Here is a 22,634-nt window from a genome sequence, read left to right as displayed (position 1 = left end):
TACGTGCTTCTGCTCGACTTGCAGCCGGGCAGGAACCCGGGCCTCGTGGTGGGCCAGCTCAGCTTGCCGCAGGTGTCGGCTTCTCTCCAGGCGGCGGGTGATCCGCTCTCTAGCTTGGAGGGCCTCCTCTTGGGCCTGCTGAGCCTCTCTGGCTTGCTTTGTCAGCCGGTCGTATTCCTCATCGGCTTTCTCCTCCTCCGCGTGTTGGCGGCAAAGGCTCTCGGTCGCCAATAGTGCCTTGTATTCCTCGTAAGCTGCCGCTTGGGCTGAGGAATACGCGTAGGCGCGTACGGTTGACCGTGAGCTGGCGCTAGAGTGTCGCGATGCACTATGGTGACTGCAGTAACTGCTGGCGCTATGATAGTGAGAGTGACTGGGGCTCCTCGACCGAGGCTCTGCTCGGGAAGAGGGCCGGACCCCTTGGTACCGGGCTGACCCATACCAGCCTGGGGTCTCCGGGTCATAGGCGAGGGCCTGGGCCGAAGATATTCCGTCATGATGGCTTGCGCCCTGATGATGGTGACTCCTGCGCCCGCTAGGGCTGCGGGATACATGGGCGTCTCTGTCGTCATAGGTCAAGCCTCCATGACCTGACCTGTCCCGACTTGACTGGTGGCCAGCTTGATGGGACCTGCCAGTGCGTTGGGATTCCTTGAAGTATTCAGTGATGTCCTGGTTGGTCTCCCTTTGGCGCACGATCGTAGCATCGAATCGTAGCGTCGAGTCCCTTGCCTGGGATGCCTGAGCAGGGAGTCGGTGGTGGCTGCGGATGAGCTCCTGCCCCGGTTGGATCGTCTGGTCGGAGTGTAGGGGGTCTGGCCCTGGGGCTCCTGCCTCGCTCGTACTACTCCGAACCCTGGATACTCTGCGGTATCCAGATTCGATCTGGTGGGGGAAGGGTTGCTCCTCTGGTCGGTGGGGTGCCGTGACCAGAGCGAGCTCACCTGACTCCTGCTCCATCTCTGAGCGTCGCAAGTCCTCTGATCCGCTCGAAGGACCAAATTGTAGCGAAGCTTGTTGGCTTGCTGGGGGCAAGGCTTCTGGGCTTGCCTCGTGAAGTGTGCTGGATCGTGGATGAAGGCTCACGGGCTGTGATCGATCAGAATCACGGAGATGGAGATAGGGACCGATATGTCGGTCCTGGGATGCGGTTGAATTACCACTGTTGACCTCTCTGGGTGTAAGGCAGTTGGTCAGCAGGGCCTGGCTGGTTGTAAGACAGCAGGGGTTCAATTCGGGTCCGGGATTAGTTGTGCTAATGGTTGACATTATTAGGGGAGTAAGAATACCTGAATCAAGCAGGAATCTCTCGGATGTGTTATAGCGTCACGGAACACTTTGTTTATATGGTCGCGTTCCGTTGTATGACATCACGTCATTGGTGATGTCACAACGTTCGAGGTAGCTATGACATCATCGGTGTTATGTCTGACATCGCCGATTACCTCACAGGTGAACTCTATGCTATGACATCATTGTCATCGCTGATGATGTCATCATCATTACGTCGCTGACGTGTCGGCTGGTAGGCATCGACTGCCCCAAGAACAGGCCTGACGGTGGGCCATTATGGACCGTTTCTACAACTAGTAAATGGCCCATGTGAATTCTAAACCAATAAAAAAAACAAAAGACCTAACACTGTACATGTCACACTGAACTATTTGGGTCCAAAAGGGCATAATTGGCCCTGATGACTTTCTTCCAAATATTAATAAAAAAAAAAGAGAGAGAGAAATATTTTTTCAATGAATGTCAAAATATTGTTCATTAAGTATAGGCTATTGTCATCCACATGTTTATACATTTTAATATTAAAGATTGAATTTAATAAACAAAGTCAGGAGAAAGTATGGTAATTTTTTGTTATGGAAAGTTGGTGAAATATCACTTACACCCCTCTGGTTCTTCTCACCCATATCACCAATAAACAAACTTTTTAGCAGGTTGAGTTGAGGAGGAGATTTCTTTCATGGTCTATTCGCGTAATCCTTATCTCTTAGCGGGGGTGGATTCCACATTCCTGAGTTTCGCCAAGGGGGATCTGATCATGCTGGACGAACACAGCGGGGAGCAAGTGTTGAACTCCGGCTGGGCCCATGGCATCAACGACAGGACCAGGCAGAGGGGGGACTTCCCAGCCGACTGCGTCTATGTGCTGCCCACTGTCACCAGTCCACAATATGACCTAGTGGTGAGTATGCCTGTAGGGCTCCAAGGCCTGTCGCATTTTAACAACAATAAAATCATTACCACATACATTATTGAAATTGTGTGGGTTGATTTTATTTAGAAAACCAGATGACATAGATTTTAAACACAAAATATACTTTCATTCAACAAAACATTATACACAGCTTATGTGGTGAATCAAGGACAATGATGTGTATAATTGTATCGATTTGATTACAACTGAGTCCGATTCAAATGGGTTTGACAAGAAATGCATCATTGTAGTACACGACCTTCTAGAGGGGATTTCAGTGTTTTTTTATATGCTTGAATTTGGATACGTCCTCCCTTAAGTGTTCCCTGTGCTGTCATTCAGAAATAATTCTCTCTGCTTGTGGGCAAAGTGAGTGCACTCTAATACACTCTCATTTCCGGTCTAGTTATTTTCTTCTATCCTGTTTGTGCTTTCCTCGTTCCCACCACGCCCTCCTCTTCCCCGTCTCTGCCCCTCTCTGTCCCAGGCTCTGGTGACCATGACCCCGGATCAGAGGAGAGAGACCATCACTATGTCCCACCTTAGCCTGTCTGACAAAGACATGGCCAAGCCCTACACACTGGAAGAATTCTCCTATGACTACTTCAGGTGCTTCCCCTGCTCATAGTATTGAAGATTTTTCCATAGACTATAAAAATATGGACGTCGCCCATTGATTTGTGGACTTGAAGCCTCGAGTTTTGGGCATTTTGACTGTTGCTATCTTGGACGACGCCTAGCTGCTATTGGTCCGTGATCGGCGAGCTGCACGATCATTGGACAGGCCACCCGTCAATCGCGCCGCCACAGCATAGTCCGCTTTTATATTTTACTCTACATGGGACCATAATGTACAAAATGAACATCATGCTGCATAGAAGAAGACTTGAAATTAGCAATTGAGACCATAAACTCATTAGGGAAGTGTTACTGAGGTAATAAATCAAGTGAAGTAGGGTCATTTCCCCATTGACTTGTATGTAATCAAACTTGTCTTGTGCAGCCATGAGTTATATAAAAAAACTCACCCCCCACCCCACCCCCGTACAGTTGTCATGAATGGTGAAATTAGAGACCAAAACCTTTTTTTTCCTTCTCCCAACCATCCTCAAGTGGCCGTTTTTGTTACTTCCATGTTGGCTTCATCTTTTAGAACCAGAGGTTTGGGGGCTTGGATTTTTCTCATAAGAACCAGGCTGGGAAATGGAGATAAATATGTGTAATGTATGAGGAATAGGCAGAAGTTTGATGCGGTGGATGTTGCAGGGTGGATGTTGCAGGGTGGATGTTGCAGGGTGGATGTTGTTGCAGGGTGGATGTTGCAGGGTGGATGTTGTTGCAGGGTGGATGTTGCAGTGTGGATGTTGCAGTGTGGATGTTGCAGGGTGGATGTTGCAGTGTGGATGTTGCAGTGTGGATGTTGCAGGGTGGATGTTGCAGGGTGGATGTTGCAGGGTGGATGTTGCAGGGTGGATGTTGCAGGGTGGATGTTGCAGTGTGGATGTTGCAGGGTGGATGTTGCAGGGTGGATGTTGCAGTGTGGATGTTGCAGGGTGGATGTTGCAGTGTGGATGTTGCAGGGTGGATGTTGCAGTGTGGATGTTGCAGTGTGGATGTTGCAGGGTGGATGTTGCAGTGTGGATGTTGCAGTGTGGATGTTGCAGGGTGGATGTTGCAGTATGGATGTTGCAGGGTGGCTGTTGCAGTGTGGATGTTGCAGGGTGGATGTTGCAGTGTGGATGTTGCAGTGTGGATGTTGCAGTGTGGATGTTGCAGGGTGGATGTTGCAGGGTGAATGTTGCAGGGTTGATGTTGCAGTGTGGATGTTGCAGGGTGGATGTTGCAGGGTGAATGTTGCAGGGTGGATGTTGCAGGGTGCAAACATACAGGATCAGGTTGTGAGTTCTGACAAGTATGACGCCTCTGTCCCTCTACCTGGTTTGACCCTCAATCCTTCCAGGCCTCCTGTTAAGAGCACCCTGAGCAGGGTGATGATTTCTAAAGCCCGGGGCAAGGAGAATCTGTGGAGCTGCACCAGGGAGCCTCTCAAACAGCCACTACTGAAGAAGGTCCTGGCCCATGAAGAGCTCTCCCAGGAGGCCTGCCTGGCCTTCATAGATATCCTTTCCTATACGTGTGTGTGTGTGTGTGTGTGTGTGTGTGTGTGTGTGTGTGTGTGTGTGTGTGTGTGTGTGTGTGTGTGTGTGTGTGTGTGTGTGTGTGTGTGTGTGTGTGTGATTATACTGCAAGTCACTGTAAGTCACTAAAGACTCAGTTATGCCATATTGGACATTGTAGGCCACTGTGTGTTTGGCCTGGAGTTATATAATGGGGGTATGTGATTTACTGTACAGTATGTTGGCTGGTCCTTAACCATGACTCTACATGTGATGAAGTATATGGGCGATTACCCATCCAAACGTGCGCGGTCTGTCAACGAGCTGACCGACCAGATCTTTGAAGGAGCGCTGAAGGCCGAACCGCTCAAAGATGAGATTTTCTGTCAGATCCTCAAACAGCTCACCGATAATCACATCAAGTAAACCTGCAGCACGCGTGCACGCACACGCACACACAGACACACACACACACACACACACGCACGCACGCACGCACACACACACACACACACACACACACACACACACACACACACACACACACCAAGCCCGATTTTAGCCTGCTACATTAGGGTGGGCTGGTAGGGGGCAACTTTGGCGGTAGGTTGCCAGAGGTTGTCGGTTCGGAGATGGGCTGCATTACAGTTGCATTATATTCTAATTTATAAAGAACGATTTCAGGCATAGTGTAGAATCCATTTCCAGAGTTAAAGTCGAAGTGAGACTGAAAACAAATCTTGTCTGAGATGACAGGGTTGAGAGGCGGACCATAATAGGGTGTCGATGATTTGATTTGACCATTCTGGGGACTGGCTTTGGCATTGGCCAATCCTGGCGTGTTCCACCCCCAAATCGAGTGGGATTCAGCGTGTTGTCGTGCTACGCGAGTGGGATCCGCCGAGTACCAGGCAGCCAGCTGATTCTGTGCGCAACGAGCGGACAATCCGATGCACCCGCCCACCTGGAATCTCCGAGGGGCGACCCCTGACAACCAGGCTCTCAGGCGCGCGGCATTATCGCTATTGCGGTAAATACAATATTCCTGGAATGCGAGTTTTAACGAGCCAGTTACATTTCTTTGCATTCTTAAGCATTACCGTTTTCTTTATTGTGTATATCAACATACAATTGGCCAAGTTAGTAGTTAGTTTATGGGATAGGAATTCTGCCAGATGACAGGCACTATAGGCGCCATTTTCTCTTTCATTTGGAAGAGAAAATTATCCTGAAATGAAGATTTGATTGACAGCTGCCATGTGGTGATATGATTGGTTGAAATGGGGTAGAAATTTGATAGTACTAGGTGACGTCAGCAAACTATAGATTACTGTTATGAATGAAATTTTGAAAAATGAACTTTTTATGTGAAAAAGTGTGAAAGAAGATTTTTTTTTTTTTTGCATACATTATTAAATAGGTGCACTGCATAACCAGGTATTTGAACTAAAAGAAAAGAAAAGTAATTTTTGGGTTCAGCTCGACTTTAAGTGTAATGGGTACACCAAATTGTTCCAGTAGGAGTCAGCCACCTACTTGTGACAGGTTGAGAGGTATGGGAAGATGTCATTATAATGTTTATGTTTACTATGGGGGACCAACAACTTATTTTATTTGCCTTATTGCACTGACAGATAATTTTATAATTTTACTAGTTTAAAATATTTGGGTTTTCAGGATGATATAACTTGTCACAGAACATCCATTTTGGTTTATTTGGTAAAAGTTGAACTGTAGTCCTTCTGGTTTTCTTCATTGTTCATTGACTTACACCAGTGTCTGAAGCTTAGGCACATGCATGTTTTAACTGACATACACCAGTGTGTGAAGCTTGGAGCATGTATGTTTTAATTGACATACACCAGTGTGTGAAGCTTAGGCACATGCATGTTTTAATTGACATACACCAGTGTGTGAAGCTTAGGCACATGCATGTTTTAATTGACATACACCAGTGTGTGAAGCTTAGGCACATGCATGTTTTAATTGACATACACCAGTAAGTGAAGCTTAGGCACATGCATGTTTTAATTGACATACACCAGTGTGTGAAGCTTAGGCACATGCATGTTTTAATTGACATACACCAGTGTGTGAAGCTTAGGCACATGCATGTTTTAATTGACATACACCAGTGTGTGAAGCTTCAAGTTCAAGTTCAAGTTTATTTCACCATTTGCATTAAAATTTGCATCAAAATGCATTGGAATTTCTTGTTCACAAGCCACACACAAAATATAAGAGCAGCACACATTGGACAGTACAAAAAAAAGAACAGGGTAAAACATGGGTACAGTCAGCATGTCGGCTCAGTGCAACGGTTGTAAAAGGAATAAAAGTAAATAAAAGTAAGAGAAATGAATAAAATCAGATCAAATCAATACAATAAAGTGCAATGTGCTAAGTGCTATTCCGAGTAGCAAGTCCGCACATTAAGACCCGGATAAGAGATATAAAAGATAGAATAAAATAGAGTAATAAAAACAACAAAATACTTCAAACAATAATATAAAGTGCACTGGTGCTACTCATTTAGGAATCGTACTGCCTCTGGGAAGAAGCTGTTTACCAGCCTACTTGTACGAACCTTGTGCTTTGTTGTTCTGTCAGGGCAGCGCTCCCAGCGGTAGCGTCTACCTGAAGGTAGCTGGGTGATGAGATCGTTGCCAGGGTGGCTGGGGTCCCTGATTATTTTCAGGGCCCTGTCACGGCTCCTTTTAATATAGATGCCTTTTACTGAAGGCAGATCAGCACCAATGATCCTCTGAGCTGTTCTCACTACTCTGTCAATAAGAGTACGGTCATCTATGGAACAGCTTCCATACCAAGCCGTTATGTTCCCCGTGAGGAGGCTCTCAACGGTGGATCTGTAAAAATTGATCAGTGTCTTGATGGATACACCAGCTTTCTTTAGGCATCTCAGAAAGTATAGACGTTGTTGTGCCTTCTTTATAATTGAGGTACAATTAAGAGACCATTTAAGGTCCTTAGATATGTGCACTCCTAAGTACTTGAAGCTGTCCACGATTTCAACGTCAGCATCATTTATGTTGATGGGAGTGTGCGCTCCCCTGTTTGACCTGAAGTCAACAATGATCTCTTTAGTCTTGGACACATTTGGATCAAGGTTGTTGTTGCAGCACCACTCTACCAGATCTCTCACCTCCTGTCGGTAGGCGGCTTAGGCACATGCATGTTTTAATTGACATACACCAGTGTGTGAAGCTTAGGCACAGGCACGTTTTAATTGACATACACCAGTGTGTGAAGCTTAGGCACATGCATGTTTTAATTGACATACACCAGTGTGTGAAGCTTAGGCACATGCATGTTTTAATTGACATACACCAGTAAGTGAAGCTTAGGCACAGGCACGTTTTAATTGACATACACCAGTGTGTGAAGCTTAGGCACATGCATGTTTTAATTGACATACACCAGTGTGTGCGTGTGTGTGTGTGTGCGTGCGTATGTGTGTGTGTGTGTGTGTGGTTGTGTGTGTGTGTGTGTGTGCGCGCGCGTGCGTATGTGTGTGTAGGTACAGTGAGGAGAAGGGATGGGAGCTGCTGTGGCTCTGCACTGGTCTGTTCCCTCCCAGTAACATCCTGCTGCCTCACGTCCAGAAGTTCCTCCAGGCCAAGAAACACCATCCGTTAGCTCCGGACTGCATGCAGCGACTCCAGAAAGCCTTGCGGTAACACACACATCTTCCCATTTCTTTCTTATGATTATTATGCAAAAAAACAAAGTAGCCTATCATAACTATGCAGACGACACTCAGTTGTATATAACTCTTTCCTCAGCTGACTATGCCCCCATAGAATCATTGTGCCAGTGCATTGATCAAATAAATAACTGGATGTGCCAGAATTTCCTACAGCTAAACAAAGACAAAACTGAGGTCATCGTGTTTGGCCCCAAAGAACAAAGGCTTAAAATCACTGCATGCCTTGAGTCTCGATCCCTGAAGCCTAAGGATCAAGTCAAAAATCTTGGAGTTATTATTGATTCCGATCTCAACTTTAACTCCCACATTAAGTCAATTAGAAAATCTGCTTTTTATCATCTTAAAAATATAGCAAGAATTAGGGGATACATGTCCAGACAGGATCTAGAAAAACTAATTCACGCCTTCATTTATAGTAGGTTAGACTACTGCAATAGCCTTTTTTCTGGTCTCTCCAAAAAAGAACTTAGGCAACTTCAACTCATTCAGAATGCTGCTGCTAGAGTACTAACGAAGACTAAGAAAGCTGATCATATCACTCCAGTTCTTAAGTCCTTACATTGGTTGCCAGTGTGTCAGAGAATAGATTTTAAAATACTGTTATTAGTCTATAAATCACTCAATGGCCTAGGCCCAAAATACATAGCTGAATTGCTCCCACGCTACGAACCATCTAGAACTCTTAGGTCAACAGGGTCCAGCTTATTAACTGTCCCTAGGATCAAATCAAATCACGGGAAGGCTGCATTTACCCACTATGCTTCTGCTAGCTGGAACAAATTGCCTGAAGACCTCAGATCTGCCCCAACCTTACTTACTTTTAAAAATAGACTAAAGACTTTTATGTTTACCGTCGCCTTTAACTGCTGACAGCTACTATGCAAACCCAATGAGTCCTCTATAAGTTTTAGCTCTTTCTGCAACTGCTGCGCCTGCTGCCTATTGCACTTTTTTATACTTTTTTTTTTTTAAGTTTTGTTGTGATGCTTTTAAATGTCCATTTTATTTCTTCTTTTGGTTTATTTTCCTGTAATACACTTTTTATACTCTTTTTTTTTAAGTTTTGTTGTGATGCTTTTAAATGTCCGTTTTACTCTCTTCTTTTATTTTATTTTCCTGTCAACCATTTTATGTGAAGCACTTTGAATTGCCTCTGTGTATGAAATGTGCTATACAAATAAACTTGACTTGACTTGACTTGACTTTCTTTGTAACGCTTTCTCTACAGCGACACTTCAGATCTGCTTCATTGGCATGACTGCAAGAAACTGTTATTCTCCCATTTCATTTTTACTTACTGTGAGCTTCGATTAATAGTCCGGACTTTTATTTGCTTCAAACACTGAACTCAACCGGCCTATATTTGGGACAGGCGTCTATGGGATAAAACTTTCATTACTTTCGCACAAGACTCTTGCTCAGCAAACACGGGAAATAATCAAATTGTTTATTTAAACCTGTATGAATATTACTTGTATACAAATTAGCCTGAATAACATATCAATTACCGGTACAAATCAGTCATTTGATCTCACTCAAGAACGCATCTATAGGCCAACCTCATGCACTGAGAGAGAGGAAGAAACTCTGGCAGTGCACCCATTAAGGAGCCAATTAATCGCCATAGCAAGCGCAAGCAGGCTGTGTAATCGGCAGGGAAAACCCGACACTTAGATTTAAAATCTTTTTGTCAATTATTTGTGCTGTTATGGTTAATTAGTTTAGTGACTCACTTCTACACTGCTCCCACTTAGTAAGTGGTGTGCCCCAGTCTAGGGGTACCTAGACACAACATGAACTGAGCCCATCTTCCCCAAGTCCCAAAATCAGTCACAATGAACAAATGGATTGGGTGTAAGAAAGAACAATGAATTTAGTTATAAACAATTAGAAAATGAACAGGGGTTTGCAAATAAACAGATGATCCTAAATAAACTAAAGTTGGAGATTGGCTTTAGAGGAGGCCAAGGCCAAAAGGTACTAACTAGGAGGTTAAAGCTTACGGTACCTAACAAAATAAGAAGAAAACAAAAGACATCACCTTACTGCCCTATCTAACAAAACAGGAGAAAAAGGGGGTTAAACAGAAATGGCAGCCTACTCCTACAGCTCCAACAAACTATAAGCTAACCAAGAAAGGAACAAAGGTCTGGCGTGTGGCTGGTTGGGAGGAGAGGAGGATGGGATATGGCCCTGCGCGCACCAGCGTCTGTGGTCTGCTCTCTTTTGAAGGCTGGGCCTCCCCAACACCAACCAATCACTGGCTCCTGATGCAACTAACACATTCACACTCACACATACACACATGGAACCCACTCAGCCACTCACACATACACTCAGGCAATCAGGGAGGAAAATACAACCAATTCATGAAATGTCAAACAGTAAAATAAACCCAAAATACGACCACAGTCATAACAGTAAGAAATGTGATTGGGCCGGCCCAGACACAGAGGGGGAGAACTGGGCCTTGTAAGAGATGTGATTGGGCCAGCCCTTGCTGGAAGATGGGGCAGCCGCATGTTCCTATAGTGCCTGCCGCTCCTGAGTTTTTAGCATAACTTTAGTTTTTGGACTTCAAAAAGTGCAGGGGTCCAATACTGCCTTCTTAAAAAGTGGGGGGGACATGTCCCCTGTTCCCCCCCTTCCCTTCCTACGTCCCTGCTGTGGACACGGCCCCTTACAGTACCTCTCTTTCAAACGTTCCTTTCCAACTCTCTTTATCTTTCCTCTCTGCTCTGCTGCAGAAATGGATCAAGGAAGTACCCTCCTCATCTGGTGGAGGTGGAGGCCATCCAGCACAAGACCACTCAGATCTTCCACAAGGTTTACTTCCCTGATGACTCAGATGAGGTCAGAGTTCAACTAAAACCCCAAATGCTTCCATATAGCATAATAGTAGTGTCCTGTGGTATAAATGCGGGTTCAGAGGCTTTTCCACCTTGCCACCAACACAATTCTCAATATTTGTCATTTTTCCACATGAAAATGGTCAACTTCATTCAAAAAAATATCAGTATTAGCCTTCCATCGCCTATATTGTTTGAACCTTAACAGCCAAAAGCCAATATGACGTCTCTACTTTCAGAGAAATTGGCAAAAATTATTTTTGAAAGAATCGAAATGCATACAAGAATCTAATCGAGAAGATGTTGATTGGTTGAACTATATGCTTAGATTCACACATTTGTTTTCTTCTCATATTCTTTCTCATTATACTTGTTGTGTACCGGATATGAGCAGCTGTTTCAGTTGGGCATGTTTTTCATTCCAGGCGTTTGAGGTTGAGTCGAGCACCAAGGCCAAAGACTTCTGCCACAACATCTCCGGACGGCTGATGCTCAAATCCTCCGAAGGCTTCAGTCTCTTCGTCAAGATCACTGACAAGGTAGAGGGACTCTCTTTAGCCTGGATATCTAGCTTCTGCTAGTTATTTCTTTCCCTTAAGCATTATAAAATGATTATACTGTTAAATGAAGACCTTTGCTCCAAAATGAAATATCTGCCATTTGAAAGAAGTGACAGATACTTTTAGAAATGTATTGGTAGCCTACATGTAGTTCCATATGAAAATAAATTATTCTATATTTAAAAGGGTCGTCAGTTGAAGCCTACTATCACGCAAGATAGTGTATGCTGAAGTGTTAGCATGGAGCCTACTGTCGCTCAACATAGCGTATAATGTTAAAGTGTTAGCATAGATAGAGCACTGTAGCAAACAATCAACCAAAATCTTGGCGTAAGTTCTGGCTTACTAAATGAAATAATTTTTACCGAGTGGGTCCTCTACTGATGATGAACTACAGTTACAGTTTTTGAACTCTTTCAATTGAAGGTCATCAAATCTTCAACTGATGTCAGTGTTTTTCAAAGAACTTCAATCTGTGCTTTTCCAGGTCATCAGCGTGCCTGACGGCGATTTCTTCTTCGACTTTGTGAGGCACCTGACCGACTGGATCAAGAAGGCTCGGCATGTAAAAGAGGGTAAAAAGATGGGCTCAGAGTTAGCGGCTGGAACATGTCAATTACACAATACTTCCTGTGCGCTTCATTTTCTCACCTCAGTTTCTCGTGTGTGAAGGCGTAGTTCCTTCGCTGACCTATCAGGTGTTCTTCATGAAGAAGCTGTGGACCAATACGGTGCCGGCAAAAGACTCCATGGCCGATTCCATCTTCCACTACTACCAAGTGAGTGGCTTGCATAACAGCAGCACATACCTATGTACCAGTATATCAAGGTCATTTATCGCTTCTCAATCATGTACACACTGCAAAAACTGTCCATTTCAAGTCATGTCATTTTGTATCACTGGTGCAGTGCCTGTTCACCCCACTCAGGATGTTCCCCAAATTTTGGAGTAGCCAGCCAGATGGGAAAAGTAGCTGCCTAAGGGATGTTTCCGATGGCAAGATACATTTTTCTGGTGATGCATTTTTACCGAATTAATAAACAAACCTTAAATATGTTTATGAAAGCATGATTTAATATAACATAAATAAACATTATTATTACAGGAGCCATGCTCAATTGAAAAATAAACTGATAATGTTAATGTTTAATATGCATCATTAATTACCATTACAGAGCGCGCTCCTTTCTAGCAGCCTCCCTACCCCTCCTCCTCCTCATTGCTCATTTCTACCGTACCTCGCCATCCGAGCATTACAGTTGTTATGGTAGAGATAGAGGACAGGGGGGTTGGGGGTTTCAAGTTACTGACCAAACACACTATTTCAGTGATTGCTGTCAGAATATAGAGGCATTTAACACAAAAACATCGCTGAATGCAGCTTTAATAACACACACGCACACAAGCAAATGCACACGCCGCTCTGTCCTCTGTACAGGAGCTGCCAAAGTATCTGCGCGGCTACCACACACACACACACAGCTCTGTCCTCTGTACAGGAGCTGCCAAAGTATCTGCGTGGCTACCACAAGTGCTCCAGAGAGGAGGTGCACCAGCTGGCAGCGCTCATCTATAGGGTGAAGTTTGAGGAGGACAAATCCCACTTCCACAACATCCCCAAGGTCCTCAAGGAGCTCGTCCCTCAGGACCAGATCCGACACCTCTCCCCCGACGACTGGAAGAGGGTGAGCTGAGCTGGAGACTGCTGTGTCATATCCAAATAGAACAAAAACATGTCAACAACAGAGGTGTGTAGGCCAACAATCCAATGAAGACAAGATGCAAGGAAGTTTTGAGCTGAATCTCAGAACTCCAATACATTTCTCACATCCATAATCCTCTTCTGTAGAAGAACAATGATTTTTTTTTATATCTTGGTTTGGAAATTGTCTCGTTTGTGAATGCCAGCTTCCTTTGCATCTAGATTTCCAAGTTGTATCGCCTATATTTCTGTTTAATTAAATATGACATTTACATTTTATTATTATTATTTGTAGTAGTAGTAGTTTTAGTATTTGAGTAGATTCTCTCATCCAAAAATAGAGAAATAAGATCTGGAAAGCACTATTTGTTGTTCAGTTTGACTTTTGGTGTTGAATATCTTACTTCAAAGCAAAATGAAAAGCGCACAAGTGTGATGATAATATTGATAATATCAATGTTGTAGATCTGCACCCAGTGTATTCTGGCATAGGCTCCAGTCCATCTGTGATCCTGAATAGGAATAAGCTCGTGGGGGAAAAAAGAAAATAATGAATGATGTCCACATACTGTATCTTACTGGATGGTATGTGTCTTTCTCCCAGTCCATTATGTCGCTATTCAACAAACATTCAGGCAGGGGTCGAGAAGAGGCCAAGCTGTCCTTCCTGAAAATCATTTACAAATGGCCGACCTTTGGCTCTGCCTTCTTCGAGGTCAAGGTAACAAATTTAGACCACCAATTTTTACAAATCCAACAGTAAGCTGTGGTACATAGTTTTTTCTTTTTTCTTCTTTTGAATCTGCAGTGAAGCTCCTTCCTGTGCTCATCTACAGTATTCTTGCTTTCTTTCTTGCAGCAAACCACTGATCCAAATTACCCAGAGACCCTCTTGATCGCAATCAACAAACATGGAGTCAGTCTGATTGATCCCAAGTCTAAGGTACCCACCATGTCTGTGCACAAAAATGCATTTCATAAAAAAAAAAACTACATTACACTAAATACACCACAACCCTTGTACCCCGCTAACCCGTTAACCCTTAACCGTCCACTGGTCCCTTGACAGGGACCTTGATATTAGTTCTTATTTTTGATAGTCTTAATTAATTATTTTTTTTATTTTTTATTGATTCTTATCCATTGGTAACTTCATCTCTCATACCTCATATCAACATTTCATGCTTACTCAGAATTTTAACCCCTCGAATGCCAGTTTACTGTACTTACTGTACAATACAATTTTCAGTTGAAAACACAAAATATGATTTTTTCCCCTTCCCATGAATGCCACCTGGTGGCGGGGTGGTGGGATTATCATAGCTTTGGATTGGTCACATTTTTCGCGGAGGAATTACTTTCTTCCAGCTTCCATCTTTTGAGAATTGCAAATTTGCATTTTTTCCATGGTCATGGATCTTGATATTAGTACTTGTTTTTTATATTTATAATTAACTATTTTCTTATTTTTTATCGATCCATATCCATTCCTGACTCCATTCCTCCTACCTCATAGTAGTTTCCGTAGTTTAACATCCGGCTGAAAACACACGCTTGAACGACACCATTTAGGCCATGAGCGAGAGAGCTCAGAGCTGGCCTCCACGGATGACGCTCTGACCGCCTCCGCCGCCCAAGAGGCTCCTTCGTGGGCATCGGATTTACTGTGCCTCGCTGCTTTTGCGTGTCTCAAAGCGGAAGTCATGGAAAGCTCTTAGAACGCCATGATCACGACAAGATTAGAGATCTAGAGTCAATTTTCGACGCCGATTCCAACGATGCTATTCACGACTCTCTACAACGAACGGGCGCGGAGATATGATGTACTTTCAAATAAGGTAAGTTTTACAAAAAAAACATGAAACTGCCCATTTTCGACTTTGAGCTAGTTTTCACAAAAAACACAAACGAGCTTCATTCATCCATCAATCTCGGTCTAAAGGCTTCAAATCATTAGTTTGCACCGGAAAATCCGCGTTCCCAGGTCATGTGACCATGTTTCCATGACGATCACTGTAGGGTATATTTCATGTAAATCTCCATGCAATTGGTTGCTGTGCCTACACTGGGCAAATGGGGGGGGGGGCAAACACAATAGAAACTACAAATTTGATGTCTTCACTCGAGCTGAGAGGTGTAAGATCAGAAAAATAATTATTTTTGGGGAAAGTAGCTGGGAGTCGGAAAAAAAATGTTGTTTTTTTGCAAAATTAACATTGAAATCAATGGGAAAACTATGCAATGGATTTTGAAGCCTTGTAACTCCACCAAATGTTCAATCAACCCCAAGGTTAGATATTAAGGTCAAATTTCAAGGTATTTGGTCCAGGATGCCCGCTGAAAAAAATGAAATACATTAACACGTTGAGTGCCATGGACGAGATATCTCGTCTTACATAATCCAACCGTTGAGTGCCAAAGACGAGATATCTCGTCTTACATAAACATTTTTTTTTTTTGACGGTGGGACATCAATCAACCCCTTTTACGTCTTCTATATCAATATTGGAGGAAGAGAATGTGTATAATCTATTTTACCGACCACTAAGTGGCGACAGTTCTCTCCAGACAGAGAGAAAGCCACAGCCACGAGCCAGTCTAATTTTCAAGGAAATAGCTGGGCGAAAACTCTTTCGATTTCACACACACACACACACACACACACACACACACACACACACACTCGAGTACCTTTGCGCATAAATAAGACCAGAATCGCAAAAGCTTCTTCAAAGATCTCAGCCGACACCTCAAGAAACGAACGAGCCAGTTTTACAGTCCAGACTGCCCGAGAGCGGCCGCGGAGCCTCCTCCCTCCGCAGCACAGACGGAGGGAGGAGTTTGGAGACACACACACACACACACACACACACACACACACACACACACACACACACACACACACACACACAATACAGTATACAGACTTGCCCAAGGGCACCCATAATCACAGGCACGTGAGGTGGTTCTAAAAATCCATTTATCTCTAAACTCTCTGAAAATCTCTGAAACCATGCTGTACTCAACGGCTAATATCTACATAACTACTAACTCTGCAAACTAACTCTTTTAGACAGAGAAAGCACACATTCTATTAGTTCTTTTTAGATGATTGGTGTTCACGAAGTCTTAACAGAAAAGAATCCTCGGCTCTTGTAAAATGAGCCAGAATCCTCAAAAAAAAACCTGGCACAACTTAACTACAGCATTGAAAAAACGGCTGGCACTCAATGTGTTAATTTTGTAAGAATTTCCTGGAGGTCTCAAAAAGGCGGTTATAATGAATTCAATGACCGTGTAGGGGGAGCTTAATGGTAAATTGAGTTGTGCTTGATTTTCTGGGTGCCAGGACGATGTTTTTCTAGTTCTGGCAACGTGAATTACCATAATAAACCATAAAAAAAACATGTGCTGAATTTCAGACCTTTCGCTCCAGGATTTTCCAAATTTAACTTACGCGATTACCGCTTCGATCCCCCTAGGGGGACCAGCGGGGTATATGATAGAGGATCCAAAATGTATTTTTGTGAACTAAAAACTTAAAGCTGCACAAGGCAACTTCCCACATTTGCGGCCCCAAGAGACAGCAAGAGTATGTAAATTCTTGAAAATTTGAAGCACTTCATTACCTATGGGCCCTATCTTCCGACAGGCGCTATCCCCTAATAGCGCTTGCGCACCTGTTTACGTCTGCCTTAAGGCAGGGAAGATAGCAGTCCGCCTTGCGCCGTCCGCCAGGTGTTATGCTGAGTTTTGCACCCCAGCGCCGGCAGCATCCCCACCTCACGGGAGCATATTGTAATGATTTATACAGAAATGTAACTGTTTAAATGTGATATAATTGTCTGGTAGACGTAACCTCCCTGATTTCTAAGTTAAAACAGCCCCGAAATATGTTGGGGATGCAATTCTCGGCGGGCATGCGGAAACGTTCACGGCACCTGTCGCAGACGCAAATTAGAGCCGTGCCAAAATCATCTGCGCCCCCAAATGCCTGCGCAAACGGGATTTGGGCGGTCTTAACTACCAGAATTATTCACAGGCGTGGCCAGGCAATGCTGGGCATTACGTCAATCAAAACCAATCAGATTCCCGTCTCGCAATGGCTGTTTGCGCGAGGCATGCAATATGCTGTAATTCTCTTCATGCGTAATAGAGTGTACTCACTCGTGCGAGGACAGAGAGAGCTTATTGACAGATCGTCTGTGGTGCCAACGACCCTCCGGGGTATGAAGGTAAACAGTCTATGTCCATTGTCCAACAAGTTTTCTCAATTCATTTCCCGCTTTGCGACATGATAGAAGTTTCTCAGTGAGTTATAGTTGATTGCCTCACTGAATTATCTGCTAATACCCAATTTCAGCAGCATAATTTGATGTCTAGGCTGTGCATAATGACATCTCCAAAAGGAATTCTACTTTGCGCTGCGCTGCACGGAGATTACGGGTGCGCTCTCAGCGCAGCAAGGTATTTGCGCGTAAGAGGTCCTTTTCAAAGCTCTTAGCGCAAAGTAATTGCGCGCTGCTGACGATAGGGTAATGCCATCTATCCCACATTTTAGCGATGAAACGCCTGCTTTGGCATGTGGCAGCCAACGGCAAGTACAATTATCACAGGCATGCGCTTGTGTCCGCCCCCAATTTGCATTGCGCCCAGCTTTAAATGAGCGCAAACGCTAAATTAGCGCTTTTGGGAAGATAGGGCCCTCTGTCTTCTTCTGGTGGAGGTAGAGGTGGTGAAAAGGTCTGGGTGTCGTCTGTGAGCGCTCACTGCTGTTTAGTAGACACTTTTGGATTTCAATTGGATTTAACTTTCAATTTGTCACTTCTTGTGCATAGAGAAGATTACCACTCTGTCCATTAACTGGGCAAACAGTGTGAATCTACACCATCTCATCTAGTGCACACTGGCCCTGTGCAGACCTTGAGGGCAGCTCTAAGTACAGTACAGTACATACTGTACTGTATATTCACACCTGTCATTAGAATGTGGCTCTACATGCTTATTTTTTTTAATAAGTTTCATTCAAGTAAATCTATTGTCTTTATCCACGTCTAGATGAATAGCATAAATTGCCTCGTTTTATTCTAGTCTATTACAAAAGTATGTCTTCCAGAGCTGTCGATTACCATTTAATTTGAGCTCAGTGAATTAATGTCAGTACTTGAAAAATAAACTGATAATGTGACTGATAATGCATTATTAACTCATTGAGTGCCAGCCACTTTTGGAGAACGGACGCTCCCAGTGCCAGAGTTTCAGAGCGTTTTCAGTGATTTCTCGAGGCCCACAGAATATTGTGTGATATTACTAGGTAAACACCGAACACGCACAAAGAACGATGAGACTCTCTTCTATCATCTGCAAAAAAAGTTTATTGATACCATTTTCCGTTCTTTAGTTATGAGCCGGAGAAGATAGGCTGTTTTGAGCAAAAAGACACGTTTCAAATTAGAAGCTGAGATATTCCGCCTTTTGTGAAATGCAGCATTTCAAGCACATTCACTGAGTCTGAAGCTAATATTTTCTGATGTAGTGACGTGGTGTAGTTGTGTGGTGCCCTGCGTGCCCCACCCCCCTCTCCCCCCCTCAGCTGCAAACTCCTCCCCACACTAACACACAGCCTAACACGCACCCAGTCTATTTTCGGAGCGCTCCGCTTTTGTGCGCCGGCTCCCAAATGCCAAACCGGACTGCAGGGAAAGGTTTGGCCCTTCGGCGTCGGGTGCTGCCTTTCTGGCGGCTAATCGTGTGGAGAAACTATGCAGACAGACAGACAGAGACAGAGAGGCTCAGTTGTGGGAGCGGATTGACTGCTGTTCGCAGCCAACGTCAGCTGCAGCCAGAGCAATCTATATGGCTCTGGCTGCAGCATGAGCGGTTTCTCTTTGATCACGGGGCTTTTTCCTGCTGTTTTCCCGACCTTTCTCTAATCTGGAGAGCACTGTCGCCACCTAATGAGTCCGTAAAATAGGTTATACACCTTCAATAGCTAGAATATTTGTACAGGAGATGCAGGAGGCTTTGATTCACGTCCCACCGTCAAAAAACGCATTTGACGTCGATCGACGTCCTTGGCACTCTACGTCACTATTTACTTTGACGTCAATCGACGTCCTTGGCACTCAATGAGTTAATGACTAGAAAGAGAGCGCGTGTGCTTCTTTCTAGCGTCCTTCCTACCGTGCCTCATCCTCGTCCTCCTTCCCCTCCTCCTCCTCATCGCTCATTTCTACGCAACCCTTTCTCACTCCGATCGTGCAGCATATGGCTACGTTCACACAGGGCACCCAAGCCTTGCCTACGCCTTGCCTTTAACCACGCTTTTAAATAGGCGTCCTTTTTAGTCAATGAGGCTGTGTACACAGTGCGCCTCAACGTGAACCTTGCGTGTACCTACGCCTCGCCTGAGCTGCGCCGATTTTATCGTTTAGGCGTGAGTTCTATTTTCAAGCCGACTAGGCGCGTGAAGGCAGACTTCTTCTGTCAAGCCATGAAGGAAAAACGCGACAATATCCGTGGGAAATGGCAAATTCAACTGAATTTCAAAATAAAATGGTGTTACTACAACAGTGTTGAGCAGAGAGAGAGAGAGAGAGAGAGAGAGTGATTGACGGGTGGCTATCACATGGGGCTTTCTCCCCGTCGGTAAACAAATCTTCAGGAGAGAGAATAGCGACCGAAGAAGCAAGATGGACAATGAAAAGTTAATCCACTTAGTACAACAGCATCCAGTTCTCTATGACAGCAGTCACCCAAGAAGGAGACCTGGTTATACATATCCAGCATCAATAGCACATTAAATATATCCGATTTATTTTACCTACCCATGATAATTCGGGACCACACGTGACAAAAAAAAACACTCGGGAGAGAGGAGAGGCGCTTGTAACTCGGCTCAGGTTCAGCGTGGAATAGGCGTGCAGTGTGATCGCAAAAGCGTGTGATAGGTTCACGCGCAGCTCAAGGTCTGTAGGCGTAGGCGTGGGTTGAGACAAGACAAGGCGTAGGTGCCCTGTGTGAACGTAGCGTATTGACGCTTTGTCACGTCCCTTGTGCGTTACTTGTTACTAACACGGTACCCTTGAGCGACCCATGAAACGACTTGGGCTTTCCAACTAAACTCCAATGTAAACCCATGGAAGTCATCTTTGGCGCTCATGGCAACTGCTCCACCGTCCCAACACGCTGCCCTTGTGCGACGGATATAACGACCTGGGCTTTCACTAATTGTTATTATTATTTTTTTCACCAGGGGCGTATTTTCCACTGGGGAGAGGGGGGACATGTCCCCCAACTTTTCAAAACCTAGATTCTGTCCCCCTTACTTTTTAAACTGGTACCAAACTCAAATATGATTTTATCAGGGATCAGATGAGGTGGAGAAGGTGCCTGAACACCAGTGTTGGGTTACTGTAATCACATTACTTTTGTCGGTAACGAGTAGTGTAAGGCACTACTGTTCCTTTGCTGATTAGGTGTATATTTACATTTAAAAAAAAGCTTGCCGAATGCTGCTTTAAGTTACATATTATTACCCTTTGAAAGAGTAGGCGTCACTTTTGTCTAATGCTGAATATCTCTTTTTTAAACCAAACTCGTCATCGTCCCTCTCTCTGCATGTTGTGCAGGACATCCTGATCACCCATCACTTCACTAAGATCTCCAACTGGAGTAGCGGCAACACCTACTTCCACATCACCATCGGGAACCTGGTCCGAGGCAGCAAGCTGCTCTGTGAAACTTCACTGGTGAGCTGTTAAATCAAGTCAAAGCTAAATTAGAAAATAGTTTTGTTGCTAGATATTATTTAGTATATAATTAAATGGGGGCGGCTGCAGCTCAGGAGGTGGAGCGGGTCGTCCACTGATCGCTTTGGATAAAAGAGGTCGGTTGTTCGATTCCCGCCTCTTCCAGTCTGCATGTCGAAGTGTCCTTATTGGGCAAGATACTGAACCCCAAATTGCTCCTGATGGTGTGCCAGCACCCTGTGTGGTAGCCTGCCGCCATCGGTGTATGAATGTGTGAATGTACCTACTGATTGTAAAGTGCTTTGGATAAAAGCGCTATATAAATGCAGGCCATTTACCATTGACCAAATAACATACATAATACCATAGACTATATAAAAATATGGACATAGCCATATAAGTTATTTTTTGTTCTCGCTTAAACCGAATGTTTTATGGTCACTCAAGATTCTCTGGAAGACTTTTTGGCTTGGTTCGAGCTTTAAAACTCGTTATATTTGGATTTATGGAAATGTCTATGGAGAAAATGGACGCAGAACTTACTTCCCGGGCAAATTACATCACGAAAAGTCACGTGCCTGTTGAGCTCTATAGTCTTTAAAACATAACCCACAATGAATTAAATCAAGTCATTTTGAGGGAGAAACAGGCATTCAGTCTCCAGGGGCCGGTTGCACCAACTGGTCTTACACTGGTCTTAAGCTAAGTTGGTCGTAACTTTACGACCTAACAGCTACGCCGGTTGCACCAAGACGGCTTAAGCCTTATTTTCACTACGACCAGGCGTAACTCCTACGCCTGGTCAGGAGGAGGCGTAGAGCCTGCCTGTAACAGAGATCTCCGCGGAGACCTTTTTGACCGTCATCGTCGTAACACCGCCAGTTCGCTGTCTTTGAAAGCACGACGTTAGATTATAACTAACTAGTTGTGTGGCTTAGCCTTCCAAAATGTTGCCGTTAGTTTTTTAGAAGTTAATACATAGAATTGGGAACGTTACATTCAATTTCATTCAGACTGTCTTTCTGGCTCAATAGCCGCCATTTTTCCCCCGGAGCGAGGGAGGGTGGGAGGAGGGAGGGTGTTTTACAGTAGTGGCTGAGAGAGCGTAGTGGCACAGTGCTCCAAGCAGGTCGCGAGGCACATCTTTTTGCAACATCATCCAATCAGGGTGCATTCCCTGGCAATTCACATGGACGCGCATTGCTACGACCAGCATAGATAAGACCAGACATAAGCCGTGTTGGTGCAACAGGCGTAAGTCCATGGTCTTAACTAAGACCGACGTAGGAGTTACGACCAGGCATAGTTAAGACCAGTTGGTGCAACCGGCCCCAGATGTCCCCGATGGTTCATAATAGCATTCATGTATATTATGTATACCAGGGGCACTCAATTAAAATTCATAGAGGTCCAGTTAGAGAAAATGTCCTCAAGCAAAGGTCCGGAACATTGTAACGTAGATGCGTTATGATTCAGTGCCATTGAACTTAGGCTACTTCAATGATTGCAGTAGCCTAATGGTCTGTATGTAGTAAACGACTAACTGTTAAATCAAAATAAACATCAACAATGTTTATTTAGTTTTCATATTTAACTGGATTAATTATAAATAACTAGCCTACACTAATAATAAATACATGTTCTTTTCTCATTTCAAGTCAAATAGTGGCTGCATTTAAAAATAACATACAACAGAGTGCTTTGGGAAAATGTGCATCTTA

At 44.3% G+C, this 22,634-nt stretch overlaps 1 protein-coding gene across 1 annotated transcript in view; it reads left to right on the top strand.

The window, feature by feature from the left end:
- The window catches only part of myo7ab (myosin VIIAb), a gene marked incomplete at its 3' end in the record, with an annotated part of 147,464 nt that overhangs the window by 110,968 nt on the left and 13,862 nt on the right, over positions 1-22,634 (top strand). Inside the window, exons 34-46 of the mRNA XM_083636027.1 lie at positions 2,004-2,194; positions 2,694-2,815; positions 4,167-4,335; positions 4,603-4,745; positions 7,862-8,017; positions 10,798-10,903; positions 11,325-11,438; positions 11,947-12,034; positions 12,132-12,238; positions 12,960-13,145; positions 13,767-13,883; positions 14,022-14,105; positions 20,794-20,913. Of these exons, the coding sequence (XP_083492153.1) occupies positions 2,004-2,194; positions 2,694-2,815; positions 4,167-4,335; positions 4,603-4,745; positions 7,862-8,017; positions 10,798-10,903; positions 11,325-11,438; positions 11,947-12,034; positions 12,132-12,238; positions 12,960-13,145; positions 13,767-13,883; positions 14,022-14,105; positions 20,794-20,913 (1,703 nt within the window). The remainder of the gene's footprint in view (positions 1-2,003; positions 2,195-2,693; positions 2,816-4,166; positions 4,336-4,602; positions 4,746-7,861; positions 8,018-10,797; positions 10,904-11,324; positions 11,439-11,946; positions 12,035-12,131; positions 12,239-12,959; positions 13,146-13,766; positions 13,884-14,021; positions 14,106-20,793; positions 20,914-22,634) is intronic.

This window comes from Poromitra crassiceps (assembly GCF_964638095.1).
Source record: "Poromitra crassiceps genome assembly, chromosome: 1".
Lineage (NCBI taxonomy): Eukaryota > Metazoa > Chordata > Actinopteri > Beryciformes > Melamphaidae > Poromitra > Poromitra crassiceps.
The sequence above is the reverse complement of the archived record's forward strand: the minus strand, read 5'-3'. Positions and strand labels throughout refer to the sequence as shown.